Genomic DNA, 13,965 nt, shown 5'->3' with positions numbered 1-13,965 from the left:
AACGGAGACTCAAACTAGAAATGTCCACTCACTGCCGGTGGGAGTAGTAAATGGTATTGCCACTTTGGAAAGCTGATGAGCAGTTTCGAATAGCACTGAACATACCCAAACTCACGACTCAACAATTCCACTCCTTGGTATAAACTCAAGATAAATGCGGGCACATGCACATCAAAACACCTGTACACAAATGTTCGCAGCAGCTTTATTCACAGTGGCCAAAAACTATAAACAATCCACAGGTCCATCAACAGAGGAGTGTGGATAAACAAACGGTGGCCTATTCACATAATGAAGACTACTGAGCAATAAAAAATAAACTCTTGGTTCACACAGCAACATGGATGAACCTCAAAAACTTATGCTGATGGGACTTCCCTGGTGGCGCAGTGGTTAAGAATCCGCCTGCCATTGCAGGGGACACGGGTTCGATCCCTCATCCGGGAAGATCCTACATGCCGCGGAGCAACTAAGTCGTGCACTACAACTATTGAGCCTGCGCTCTAGAGCCCGCAAGCCACAACTACTGAAGCCTGCATGCCACAACTACTGAAGCCCGTGCGCCTAGAGCCCGTGCTCTGTAACAAAGAGAAGCCACCGCACAGCAACGAAGACCCAACACAGCCATAAATAAATAAATAAATTTATAAACAAAACAAAACCTTATGCTGAGCAAAATAAGCCAGACTCTATGATTCCATTTATAAGAAGTTCAAAACTAGAAAAAACTAATCTGTGGAGACAGAAGTCAGAACAGTGGTTGCCTCTGGTCAGGGGATGCTTTGAGTGTTGACTGGAAAGGAGCGAGAAAGAATTTTCCCGAGTGCTGGTAACAGTCCTTCTCCATCTGGGTGGTGGCTACACTGGTGTGTTCACTTTGTGAAAATTCACTAAAGTGTATACTTAAGAGCTGTGTGTTTCACTGTACATAATTTATACCTCAATAGTACTGTTAGAATGGGAAACCACCTGGGGCTCAGAGAGGTTAAGTAACTTGACCAAAGACACACAGCTATTAAGTGGCTGAGGTAGTCTAGTTCAACTCAGACCTGAAACCCAGGTCTGCTGGATTTCAAAGCCCAGGGCCTAAAACTATTGAGTGGTCACTGTATCTATGGGACCTGTAACTATTTACACCTAAGATCACATGATTTTCCATTTGCAGCACTACAAAGAGGTGCTCTTCCACTTAGGAGAACCCAGTGGCCACAGTGCCAACTCCTGGCCCTGGTCAGCTCCATATGACACTCACCTGGCCCCAGTCCTGCGGCCGTCATCTGTGTGGCCATGAGCCGAGCCAGGTGCTTGATCTGGGCTTCAGTGCCTGCTGACTCCACTGGGGTGTAGATGGCTTGGAAGGAGGCGGGCATGGCCTCGGGCAGGTACACCATGCTGATGAGGACCTGCGAGATGCCCAGGAAAAGGAACCTTCCCTTACTTATTGACTCAACAAACATTCGTTCCACACCCAGGCCAATGCTGGAGAAATGGCAGTGACTAGGACAGACCTGGGCCTGCTCTCATGGAGCGCAGATTCTTGTACAAGTCAGAGAGAAAACGAGTACTGGTGCAGTGTGGTGCAAGAGAGAAGTAGTAAAGGGTGCCACGGGACACAGTAAAGGGTGCCAGGGATGGCTTTGGCTCCCCGGGGCAGTGGCACATAGGCTGAGAACTGAGAGAAGGGCCAGAATCAGACTGACACAGAGTGAAGTCTTGCAAGCGAGGGGTTGCGGGGTAAATATATTCCAAGTATAGGAAGGCTAAGAGGCAGCAGAGCTGGTACCCTGCCCAGTGAGTGGAAGGAGGTTCAGTGACACAGTATAATATGAACCAGAAATTGACTTAAAAGAAAAAAAATCAGTATCCTAATAGAGCACATCCATGTCTGTCAGGAATTGGTAACAAAAGATAATCTCAAACTCCCTACAGGCTTGGAAGTTTAAATGCATGCTCTTAAATAATAATAGAACAGAAAGATAATGAAATAACTACAAATCAAAATGTGTAAGATGCAGCTACAATGGTACTTAGATGGAAAATCAGTTCCTTAAATGCTTACACTGGAAAAGAAAACTGAAAATTAATAAGCCAAGCATTTAACCTTGGGGAAGAACATTCACAGAAAGTAACATGAAAGAAATAAAGACAGCAGAAATAAAACAGAAAAGGTTACAAAAGATTATCAACAAAACTTAACAGCCAGTCCTTTGAAATGACTGAAACCAACCAAATCTACAGCAAGAATAAACAAAAAAAGAGGAAGGACACAGTATTAGGGACAAAAAGGTGGCACATTACTACAGAGACAGCAGGTATTATAAAAATAAAAGAATCTTATGAACTTCATGCTGATAATTTGAAAAAGACAATTTCCCGGAGTGTGACAGGGATAGATAAGGTACAACAAGTTAATGGAAGCCAAATCAGACAGGGTCTAAGGCAAGTGGAATTTAAGTTTTATCTGGAAGGAAACAAAGAGCCCTGGCAGGGATCTGAGCAGGGGAGCATCATGACTTGTACTTTACAAAGATGCCTCTGCCTGCCACAGGGAGAGTGGAAGGCAGAGCCAGGGAACAAGCAGGTAGTTCTCTGTGTGAAAAGGGCGGGGCCTGGACAGGGCATGGGCCATGGGGAATGGAGAAGAGGGGAAAGACTCGGGCTGAGGGGGAGGCAAAGAGTTTAACTCCCAAGTTTCTGGCGTGGGGACGAGAGGCATGTGTGCCAAGAACACAGGAGGGGCCACGGGCCTGTAGAAGAGTCAGGGGAGAAATTTCACAAGTTTAGTTTTGAAATGTTAAGTCTGAGGTGCCTGGGAAACACCCAAGGAGAGAAAGATGCAGGAGGTGGCCGCATATCCAGGCCCGGAGCTCACCAAAGAGATCTGAGCTGGAAAGAAAACTTCTCGCCACCCCAATCACCCAACAACTAAGCCCCTTGGAGGCTCTAGGCAGAGAGAAGGGAAAGCTGATGGTGACTGCTGTTGAGCATGGGAAGAGGTATTTAGTCTCCATGAGCACCCAACAGAAAGGTCTCGGTGCTGCTACAGCCGGAGGACTGATATGAGACACCCCACCACTCCAGCTCCCCTCATCAACTCAAACCACTGGTTCTTTCACTGTGAAGCAGGTCATCTTTGAAAATCCAAAGAAAACACTGGTCATCCCACCTCACCGATGCCAATCCTACACCACTTAGCAAACAAGTCATGGGGTTCACTCTCCAGTTAACAGACCCTCCCTGCAAAGGAGAGGAGAGAGAGTGCGAGTGCGTGGGTCTAGATGAAGACTCAGAAAACCCAAAGGGGGATGGGGAGGCAGTGACAAGTAACCTCCTGAAGGAGTAAAGATCATGCAAGAAGAGGTCCATCCAAAGTGAGGAAGGCCCACTGGACCGCACCCTCCCAATACTGAAAACAGAAAAGTGTTTCAGGTCTGATGTCATCTGGAAAAGGAGGGCAGTGTGGAGCGGAGGGGCAGAGAAAAGACTAGACACCCTTCCTCCCTGCCTGGTGGGAAATGGCCCCCACCCATCCTCACCAGATTGGCCACATTGTCAGGTGTCAGCAGAGGCTGTAGGAACTCGGCTGTGATATCTGTGTCTGACTGGCCTGAGATCTGGGCTGAGGCCTTCGAGGTTGCTGAGGGGCCTGGCTCCAAGTCCTTGTCCTCGTCGTCTTCCCCCAGGTTGGGCTCTGGGATAGAGAAGGAGACAAGATGATGGCTCTAGAGAGGGCAGCAGCCCTCCCCTCCTCCCAGGCACCCCCAGTGGTCCCTGCCCCCAGGCAGCCTCAGCAAATAGGAGCAGTGCAGCAGATGAAGACCTTTGTGCCATATGACCCTGGGGAACTACCTGCCTCTCCCTAGGCCTCAGTTCTCTTCACCTGGGAAATGGGAATAAGCCATACCAGCCTGGCTGATCACAGTAAGCTCCAAAAGACAAAAAGGTTAAGTAATAAGTTCACAGAGCTTTACTGTTTAAAAACACCTACGTTCGAAACAGTGCTCAACCTCACCAGGAATCAGAAAAATGTAAAAACATCCTAATAAGACAGCGAATTTGCCTATATGATTGACAAAAAACAAAAAGGTTAGTAGTGACAGTTGTTAATAGGGGTGTGAACCGTGGAAATGTAAACTGGTATCGCCTTTTGGAAGGGCAGTTTGATAGTAGGTCAATATTTTAAATGTGCACACCTCTTCAACACAGCAATTCCACTTTTAAATATCTACTCTAAAAACTTACAGATAGGGCCTCCCTGGTGGCGCAGTGGTTAAGAGTCCGCCTGCCGATGCAGGGGATACGGGTTCGTGCCCCGGTCTGGGAGGATCCCATATGCCGCGGAGCAGCTGGGCCCGTGAGCCATGGCCGCTGGGCCTGCGCATCCGGAGCCTGTGCTCCGCAACGGGAGAGGCCACAACAGTGAGAGGCCCGCATACCGCAAAAAAAAAAAAAAAAAACTTACAGATATAGATAAGGTAAGATGTACAGAGAATTCACTGCAACACTGACTGTACAGAGATGGCACACAACTTCTATCAATAACAGGCTGGGTGACTACAAGCACAGCGGTTCTAGCTCAAGGGAAAAAACTAACATGAACCTTAGAGAAAAGGCTTTGTGTGCAAAGACGTTCCTTGAAGCTGTATTTATAAGAGTGGAAAAGCTGGAATGTTCAATAGAGTAATGATTTAAGTAGATTAAGGCAAAATATGATGAAATGTTATGCAGTCTCTTCAAGTTTGTAACTCATGTAACAAAGAGTTGATACCCTGCATTAACCAAGGGCACATACAATTCAGTTAAAAAAGGCTGACCAACACAATGGAACAGGCACTTCATAGAAATCCAAGTAGCTAATAAATGTAAAACAACATACAGCCTGACTCCAACACATGCAAAAAAGCAAGCTGAGACCTAGGATACCATTTATACCCAGAGAGTTAACAAATGTCCAGGGCTGGTAAGAATGGGTTAACTGGCACTCGCACACTGCTGGGGTTGTATACGCTGGTGCGATTTTTTTGAAAACTGCTATCAAGAATTTAGGGACTTCCCTGGCAGGCCAGTGGTTAGGAATCTGAGCTTCCACTGCAGGGGACATGGGTTCGATCCCTGGTCGGGCAACTGGGATCCCGCATGCCTCACAGTACGGCCAAAAAAAAAAAAAAAAGAATTTAAATGCACCCAGCAGTAATGGACACATCCATGGCTCAGATCTTGGTTTCTGAAACTATTCCCTACTTAAAAGAAATCAGAAAAAAAAAAAAAAAAAAAAGAAAGAAAGAAAGAAAGATAGAAAAGGAAAGAAACCAGGGCTCCTTAGAGAAACGGCTGATTGAAGGTTGGGGTAAGGAAAGTACACGATGAGTCTAGAACACCTTGTTATGCCAGAAAATAAGAAATGCTCAAAAAAACTTATAGGACACATTAAAGGGACATAGGAGCCAGCTCAAAGGCTCCTGCTACTAAATATAAGGCAATTTGAGTAACAAAATGAATAACAACAATAATGGATTATAACCCAGAGAATAAATAAGAATCCAGAAGTCCACACTAATAATAAAGTAGGGAGAAGAAAAGAAAGCTCTTCCTTACAGCAAAATGCCAAGTAATAAATGTAGAAAGAAACCTTTTTATAACCCTTACAGTAATAATAGATGCAGGCAACAATCATTAATGGATGCCAAAACCACACAAAGTTTGAAGCAGAACTAGTATTTTACATAGTTTTAAGTATCTCTTCTCAGCTTATTATTTTACAAAGGGAAAAAGGGTACTTTACACTAGAGAAACCCGGCAGTCATCACTTTGACCAAGAGATCAAATTCCCATCACCAATGATGAGACAAACTGACATCATGTGCCTCCTCACAACACACAGAGGAGGTCGGGGCATCACTTCTGCAGTGTTCTTGCCAAAAGTGCAGAACCTGTATCCTATCAGGAGGCAAGAGCAGACAAACCCAAGAGGAGGGACATTCTACCAAACAGCTGCCCTGGACTCTTCACAACGTCAAGGTCATGAAACAGAAGAAGGCTGAGGAAATGATTTGAGAGACTCAAGGGATGTGACAACTAAATGGAATGTGTGATCCCCATCTTGTGAAGGGTACACAGGAGTGTTTGGTATTATTCCTGTAACTTATCTGCAAGTTCGAAATTATTTAAAAATGAAAAGTTTAAAGTAATAGAAAAATAAAATTGGTTGGCAAAAAATAAATATATAAGCTCTCTGCCCTATCAATCCCACTACTGGGAACTTGTCTCATGACTTGACACGCATGCAAGACTGTGCACTACAGCCATCTTCATACTTTATAAAAATAGACACAAATGAAATGTCCACCAACAGGGGGACTGGTTAGAGTGGTCCATGTACCCTATAGACTATTATGCCACCATTACAAGGATGCAGCAAATCTCCATGTGCACATATAGAAAAGACTCCAAGATAATTCCTAAACAAGTAAGGTACAGAACGCTCTGCTTTGTGTGCTTAATTAGGGGGAGAAAAATAGATCCCTACCTCACTCCTTATATCAAAATAAGTTATTTTTCAAAGTGGAAAAAAAAAAACGAAAACAAAACTTGATTCTTTTTTTTTTTGGCTGCGCCATGGGATCCCAATTCCCTGACCAGGGTTCGCACCTACACCCCCTGCAGTGGAAGCGCAGAGTCTCAACCACTGGGCTGCCAGGGAAATCCAAAACTCGATTGTTTCATAAATGTTCTAGAAACAAATGAGCACTTAAAAAAATATATTTTTTTTACAGTAAGGAAGGTTGCCATGGTCAACACTATTGATAAATAATACAACCATTAAAAAATTACTTCAGGGACTTCCCTGGTGGTCCAGTGGTTAAGACTCCGCAATTCCACTGCAGGGCATGTGGGTTCGATCCCTAGTTTCAGAACGAAGATCCTACATGCCATGTGGCACAGCCAAAAAAAAAAAAAAAAAAATTACTTCCAAAAGAGACTCGATTTATAAATGAAACACAGGAAAGGAGAACTCTACACATATAAGGCATTTCTGAAAGAAAATCTAAGTGTTAATACTTGTGGAGTGGTTACTTTTGGTGTGAGGGATGAAAGAGAGACTATTTTCATTTTATTCCTTCCTGTATAACTTAAGTAACTCATAATTACTTGTAAGTGTATTATATTCTTCAGTAATTTTACTTTGATATCACTTATTATATGTCATCATATTTATACAACATAATTTATAATGTAAATTTAGCTTACAGTTTCCTGTAAATAATTAGACATTTCAAACGTGGTCAGTCCCCGCCAACACCTCCTGCCAGGCCTGACTCAGCTCCTCAGCTCACCAAGCTTCATCTTCTTGAGCGTGGAATCCGAGTCATCTCGGGGCCGCTTGCGGGCATCCTTGCTGCTGGGCATGTTGCGGGCGATCTCAGCCTGAGGTGTGCCCAGGTCTACCAGCAGGGTGGTGATCTGAGCCTGGAACTCCAAGGAGGCTGGGTGCTTCAGCACACTCAACAGGTGCAACTTGAGGTTCTTACGCACGCTGCTCACCTGAGATTTGGCCAGCGTTGGGGGCAGGTTGGCTGTGAGGAAAGTAGCAAGAACTTCGCGCTGTGGACAGAGCTCATGGGGCCCTGCCACCCTCACTTCCCAAGCCCCAGCTTGGGCAGTGGTGGCAGACATCTCCTAGAAAAGTTCCTTCGCTCTCAGATCTAATGTATGGCCTTCCCCCTGTACAAGCTGATACTCAAAACCCTTGAGAGGTCTCCTTCAGTATTAGTCAACCTTAAAACAACGAGAAAACTCACCCTCCCTTTCATTAAACATAGTCTCATCTCCCTCCATCTCTGGTCTGGAAATTCCAACATGCTTGCTCTGGGGAAGGCTATAATCACCTCCAGAATGTCCCAACCGAACTGCCACAACAGTTCATCGTTGGTCCCTGACACCAGAATGACTTTCTAATGCCTAACCATCACCTTGACAAGTAAGCCTCCCCTGTTCCAGAGAGAAAGAGGATGCCTGCAATCTTTCCTGCCCAGCAACCCTTCCCACTTCCTCAGCCAACAACACTCCCATTTTCCTTTGAGGGAAACACCTGGGCTCCATTCTCAGTCCAAGTGGGCAAGATACTCAGGGCCAGTAAGAACACTGCAATCTCCTGGCCATTGTGACTGGTTCAGAGAGAGGCTCACAATATCTTCTTGGCCAATCAGAAACAATGAGCCCTTGGACCTTTGCTGGAATGATTGGGAAGAGACAGTCTCTTTCCCATGGGGTTGCCAAGAAGATGGAATGGAAGCCTGTTAACAACTGGGGGCCATCTTTGCTACCCCAAGGAAAGAGACACACAAGAGCCAGGAGACGGAGAGGGATTCATGATCTGCACACACTCATGCCTCAACCCCAGACTTTTCAGTTTTCACACATGCACAAAAGTAGAGAAAACAGTATAATGAATCACCATGTATCCATCAATATTTTGCCGATCTTGGCACATCGATCCTCCCTGCTTTTTGGGGGAGAGAAGGGAAGAGCTGGAGTATTTTAAAGTACTTCACAGACACCAACCAGGTCATTTCACCCACACATACCTCAATATGAAAATCAGCTTTGAACCAAGTTTCTGTCACATACAACCACCAAAATATACATGTCTAACCTAGAGAATCCTTCCCTGTGTCCACAACCTACTAGACTGATGATGAATCCCTTATGGGCCCACTACCTAGCTCACATTTCCTCAGAAAAGAGGAGACTGGTCTGTGGACAGGGGAAGGGGAGAAGGAGGGGACCAACTTACCATGCAGGGTTTCATAGGCCTGAATCACCTCAGACATGAACATGGGCCTCTGGCGGGCAATATTGGCAAGGGAGCCCAGGGCTGTGGTCAGGTTGATGGAGGAGATAGCGGGGTGCACCATGAACTTGAGCAACTGCTCTAAGGCTGCCTTGCCTTCTTCCCACAGCACATCTAATGAGGGAGAGAAGAGAACCAGTTAGTAGGGCCCTTTCTCCCTGGCCTCCAGAGAGGGCAGCCTTTGAGACCAAAAGGAGAAAGATCCTCATACATGGATGGCTGTGAATGGCTGAAAAAACACAGAAAATTTAGTGGCTGATGAGTCTGACTATAAGACTATTAATGAGTATAAGAATTTAGAGCTGATGCTCAAAGCATGGGCTTACAACAGTGAAAAAGTAGAAATAATTTTAAAAATCCAACTATAAGGAAACTGACTGTCTGAACTACACTGATGTAAAACTTTGAATATGTATATGTCTATACACACACAGACAAAGAACTCAAAGTTCTTTTTATCACCACGCTCCTTGATCTAGTCACCAAAAGTTAACTCTTAACAACTGTGAAAGATATCTTGACATTTCTTACACAAACATACTGGATGCCACATTATCTGAAATAGTGAATAAATAATAGAATGTGGGGCTTCCCTGGTGGCACAGTGGTTGGGGGTCCGCCTGCCGATGCAGGGGACGCGGGTTCGTGCCCCGGTCCGGGAGGATCCCGCGTGCTGCAGAGCGGCTGGGCCCGTGGGCCATGGCCGCTGGGCCTGCGCGTCCGGAGCCTGTGCTCCACAATGGGGGAGGCCACGACGGTGAGGGGCCCGCATACCGCAAAAAAAAAAAAAAAAAAAAATAGAATGTGATGTAACCATACTGTGGAATATTTTGTAGCATCTGAACATAATATTGTTAGGAAAAGATGTAACAAGATAATTTTGTTGAGTTCAAAAGGTTGTCAAGGGACTTCTCTGGTGGCACAGTGGTTAAGAATCCGCCTGCCAATGCAGGGGACACGGGTTCGAGCCCTGGTCTGGGAAGACCCCACATGTCGTGGAGCAAGTAAGCCCGTGCAACACAACTACTGAGCCTGTGCTCTAGAGTCCGCGAGCCACAACTACTGAGCCCGCGTGCCACAACTACTGAAGCCTGTGCACCTAGAGCCCGTGCTCTGCAACAAGGGAAGCTGCCACAATGAGAAGCCTGCACACCGCAATGAAGAGTAGCCGCAACTCGACGCAACTAGAGAAAGCCCGCGTGCAGCAGTGAAGACCCAACGCAGCCAAAAATAACAAATTAATTAATTTAAAAAAAAAGGTTGTCAAACAACATATAAGAAGAGCTAATATTTGTGGAATGCTTACTATGCCAGCCATGTTAACTCACCAAATGCTCATACCTACACCCTAAAGTAGATGCCATAATAATGACCCCCAATTTACCAATGAAGAAACAGGATCAGAGAGAATAGGTCAGTTGCTCAATGGTAGAGCAGAGATTCAAACACAAGCCACTACTCTAATGCCTCTCAGTTGAAAGTATAAAGCATGGCCCTGTTTCCTGTAAAAACAGGGCCAACAGACACAGAAACTATGAATATATACATATAAATATCTTTGCATAGAAAAGGTCTGAAAGAAAACAATACTCTTAGCAGTATTCATCTCTGGTAAGCAGGACTGGGGGAGGGGGTATTTTCCCTTTATACCCCTCTATATTTATCGCTTGACATGTCAGTAATGTGCATCTACTACTTCCATAATTTGCAATTAGAAAACCTGTAAAACTAGCTAGTATTTACCACTAAGTGCTCACGTCTTCACGGAACCTCCCCACAAACCTGTGAAAGGGGCACTACTATCACCTCCAGTTTACAAAAAGAAGATAAAGTTCAGAGAGGAGTAACTTGCCCAAGCTCACATGAGTAAGTGGTAACACGGAGATTTGAACCTAGCATCAGGGCTCTTAAGCACTGTTTTAAACTGACTCCAGAAATGAAAAACCAAGAAAAAAGGTGGGGAGGGGGAGGAGGAGGAGGAAGGGAGCCAGTGCAGTGACTGACAAATGGCACCAGCTGATAGGTGGCACTCACTGTACTGGATATAGGGATGGTCACGAGGGATGCGGTCCAGGCTGATGTCGTGCTCCTGGCGTCGGGGCACCTCCGAGTCAGCCATGCGGGGCGACAGGGTGACAATGAGGCCCTCCACAAACTTGATGGCGTGGGTACGGATGCCGTCATTGTCAGAGTCCAACAGCAGGATGATGTCCCCAGCCATGGCAGACACCATATCCCAGCAGGCTTCCTGGAGCTCGCTGATCACCCGTGTCTTCACCATCCACTGCGAGTGGGCCAGGGAGGGATGGACGGACAGACAGATGGGGAAAAAGACATCAATCACCAACTCCACCAACTCCCAGAGATCCATAAATGATGATGAATACATTCATTGGGGAAATGTTCACTGAGTTACAACTCTGTCTCTGGCCCCATGCTAGGTGATGCTGGGGACAGGACCAAGCCAGGTCTGGTCCTGCCCTCACGAGGTTCACAGATAGTGACAACCCAGAGTGATGAAGACTCAGATCTTAAGGAAGCCAGAGGAACAACAGTGCCAACCTCACAAGGTGATGGCAGAGATTAAATGGATTCATTCCTTTCATTAATGTTAATGTACATCACACCAGAGTGTGGACCTGGCTGGCCCATCCTGGTCACAAAGGAGGTACTCAGGGAATGTTTGTTGAATGCACAAATGAATGGACAGATGGATGGAAGGATGGGTTAATGGCAACTCCCTGACCATTAGACATCAGAACCCCTTTGTTGTCTTTTCCTAAAGATCAACAGCATGTCTTGCTCATCACGAATCTGATCTGATGCTGGTTTTGAACTCTAACAGATGAGTCTGTAAATGAGACCTGTCAGGCTGGGACAGCCCCAGGTGGGGAGGGAGCTCTTACCTGCAGGGCCACCTTGTAGAGCTGGGTCATGGTGAGGATGGCCTTCTTCACCACATTCACATTCTCATCTCTCAAGAGCATGTTGAGATTCGCGATCAGTTTCAGCAGCAACTCAATGTCTCGCTTGCTAGGGGATGGAGGAAAAAGGGCAAGGTCAAGGTGGTCTTTGGGCAGGTGATGGGAGCCTGGGGTCCACAAGGAAAGGGAAATCAGGGTCAGTGTGTCAGGAGATTGGAATGGAGGTGGGCACCTGTCTTGTTTGCCAGCACAGCTGGAAGCTGAGAACAATGCCTGGCACCCTCAGACACAGCTGACCCCAAACGCTATCTAGATTGGTCCTGTAACCCCCACTGTTCTGTATTATTAGGGCCTTGCTGTTCACATAAGGGGCAGCAGAGCCAGACAACTGTAAATCTGGATAAGTAACTGTGTCTTTTAGAACAGTTCCTACCTCAAGGCTTGCTGTGAAAACTGCAACAACACATGTAAAGTTCTTAGAAAAGCAAAGAAAGCATTCAATAGATATTAGTCATTATTACTTTAAAGCACTCTGCTTTATGTAATCACTGGTTTTGTTTACTGATTTGTTTACCTACGTCTGAGGGCTCTGAAAGTGGGGGACCCTTTCTAGTCTGAGTACTAGCAGAGTCTCATTTTTTGTTGAAGGAAACAATGAAAGGCCTTCAATAAATATTTACTCAGTGAACGAATAAATTCAAGGCTACACGTAGAGCTCAGAATGTGTATTTTCATAACACGTTACAATCTGAATTTAATTATTAAGCTAATCAGTCAAAAATATGAAACTCAGCTGTCAGCTACATGACATGCAGGAATGATACCTGTTTTTATTCACTGTTATAGTCCTACAGTCTGACACAAATGCCTGGCACATAGCAGTTATGTGATACATATCTGTCGAACAAAAAGTTTTTTGGCAAAATCAGAAAACTTACCACAAATTGTCCCAGTAATAATCTATAAAAATTTTGAATCACTATGTTGTATACCTGAAGTCAATATAATATTGTAAATCAACTATATCTTAAAAAAAAAAAAAAAAAGACAAAACTAGTGGTTACCAATGGGGAGAGGGAAGGGAGGAGGGGCACGATAGGGGTAGGGGGATTAAGAGGTACAAACTACTATGCATAAAATAAATAAACTACAAGGATATATTGTACACCACAGCGAATACAGCCAATATTTTAAAATAACTTTAAGTAGAATATATAAAAAATTTGAATCACTATGTTGTATACCTGAAACTAATATTATAAATCAACTATACCTCAACTGAAAAAAAAAATTCTCCCAGTAAAAGGTGGAGACTGAGAATTTGGGCAATGGTGTTATGGACACGGGTTAAAATCCCAGCATGGCCACATACTGGCTGTGTGACCTTAGGAAACGCACTTCACCTCTCTGAGTCACAGTTCTGTCTTCAGTTAAATGTGCCAAACAAATAATCCAGTGTTATTTTAAGGATCGAATAACAAAGTAGATGAAGTATTTAGTACACCAAGGGAAGTAGCTGAAAATCTGTCAGATGCTGTTTACAATTTGAAGGTAGAGCCGGTAGTCCTTACTGATGATGCAGATGTGAAGTGTGGGAGAAGTAGAGGAATTGTGGATGAGTCCAAGATTTCGACCTTATTAAATATTTGCTGGGGAATCACTGTGCATGGGAGGGAGAATGGGTCTGAGAAGCAGAGGGCAAGACTCTCAGGGCAGGGCCAGGCACCAAAGAGGCTGACTCCAGCAGGGGTGCTCCCAGGGGCTCCCTGCACCGCCCCATACCATGCCTCCTCAATGAAGCCGATGACAAACTTGCGCACTTCAATGGACTTGTCTGCTTGGAAAGCGATGATCTCCTGCCAAGGTCAGGAAGAAGGTAGGTCAGAGTTGTACCAGGATCCATTCCCTTATCCCTACACCCACACCCTTTCTCTCCTGTCGGTCACTCACATCCAGGAAGTTGTCCAGTAGTGTGGGATCTTTGTTGATGATCAGTTCCTGGACCTGGAAGGAGATTGGGGATGGGAAGGAGGAACACACATATAAAACCAGGGTCCAATCAGTGCAGATAGGAACATGTAGGAGAAAACAGCATGGGGGTAGGCAGCAGATAAGCTCAGTTCAGATCCTGGCTCTGCCACTCCTACCATGGCCTGGGCAAGTGGCTTCCCCTGAGTCTCAGTTTGCTCT

General features: G+C 45.3%; 1 protein-coding gene across 3 annotated transcripts in view; it reads right to left on the bottom strand.

Annotated features, from left to right (window-relative positions):
• SYMPK (symplekin scaffold protein) overlaps positions 1 to 13,965 on the bottom strand; it is a 36,095-nt gene that overhangs the window by 16,458 nt on the left and 5,672 nt on the right. For all 3 annotated transcript variants that reach the window (XM_060083410.1, XM_060083411.1, XM_060083412.1), the window contains exons 4-11: positions 13,726 to 13,779; positions 13,558 to 13,631; positions 11,758 to 11,884; positions 10,886 to 11,135; positions 8,795 to 8,965; positions 7,335 to 7,574; positions 3,537 to 3,691; positions 1,253 to 1,403 (exon numbers count right to left, since the gene is read on the bottom strand). In XM_060083410.1, the coding sequence (XP_059939393.1) occupies positions 1,253 to 1,403; positions 3,537 to 3,691; positions 7,335 to 7,574; positions 8,795 to 8,965; positions 10,886 to 11,135; positions 11,758 to 11,884; positions 13,558 to 13,631; positions 13,726 to 13,779 (1,222 nt within the window). The remainder of the gene's footprint in view (positions 1 to 1,252; positions 1,404 to 3,536; positions 3,692 to 7,334; positions 7,575 to 8,794; positions 8,966 to 10,885; positions 11,136 to 11,757; positions 11,885 to 13,557; positions 13,632 to 13,725; positions 13,780 to 13,965) is intronic.

The sequence above is a fragment of the Mesoplodon densirostris genome, chromosome 19, assembly GCF_025265405.1.
Source record: "Mesoplodon densirostris isolate mMesDen1 chromosome 19, mMesDen1 primary haplotype, whole genome shotgun sequence".
NCBI lineage: Eukaryota > Metazoa > Chordata > Mammalia > Artiodactyla > Ziphiidae > Mesoplodon > Mesoplodon densirostris.
The sequence above is the reverse complement of the archived record's forward strand: the minus strand, read 5'-3'. Positions and strand labels throughout refer to the sequence as shown.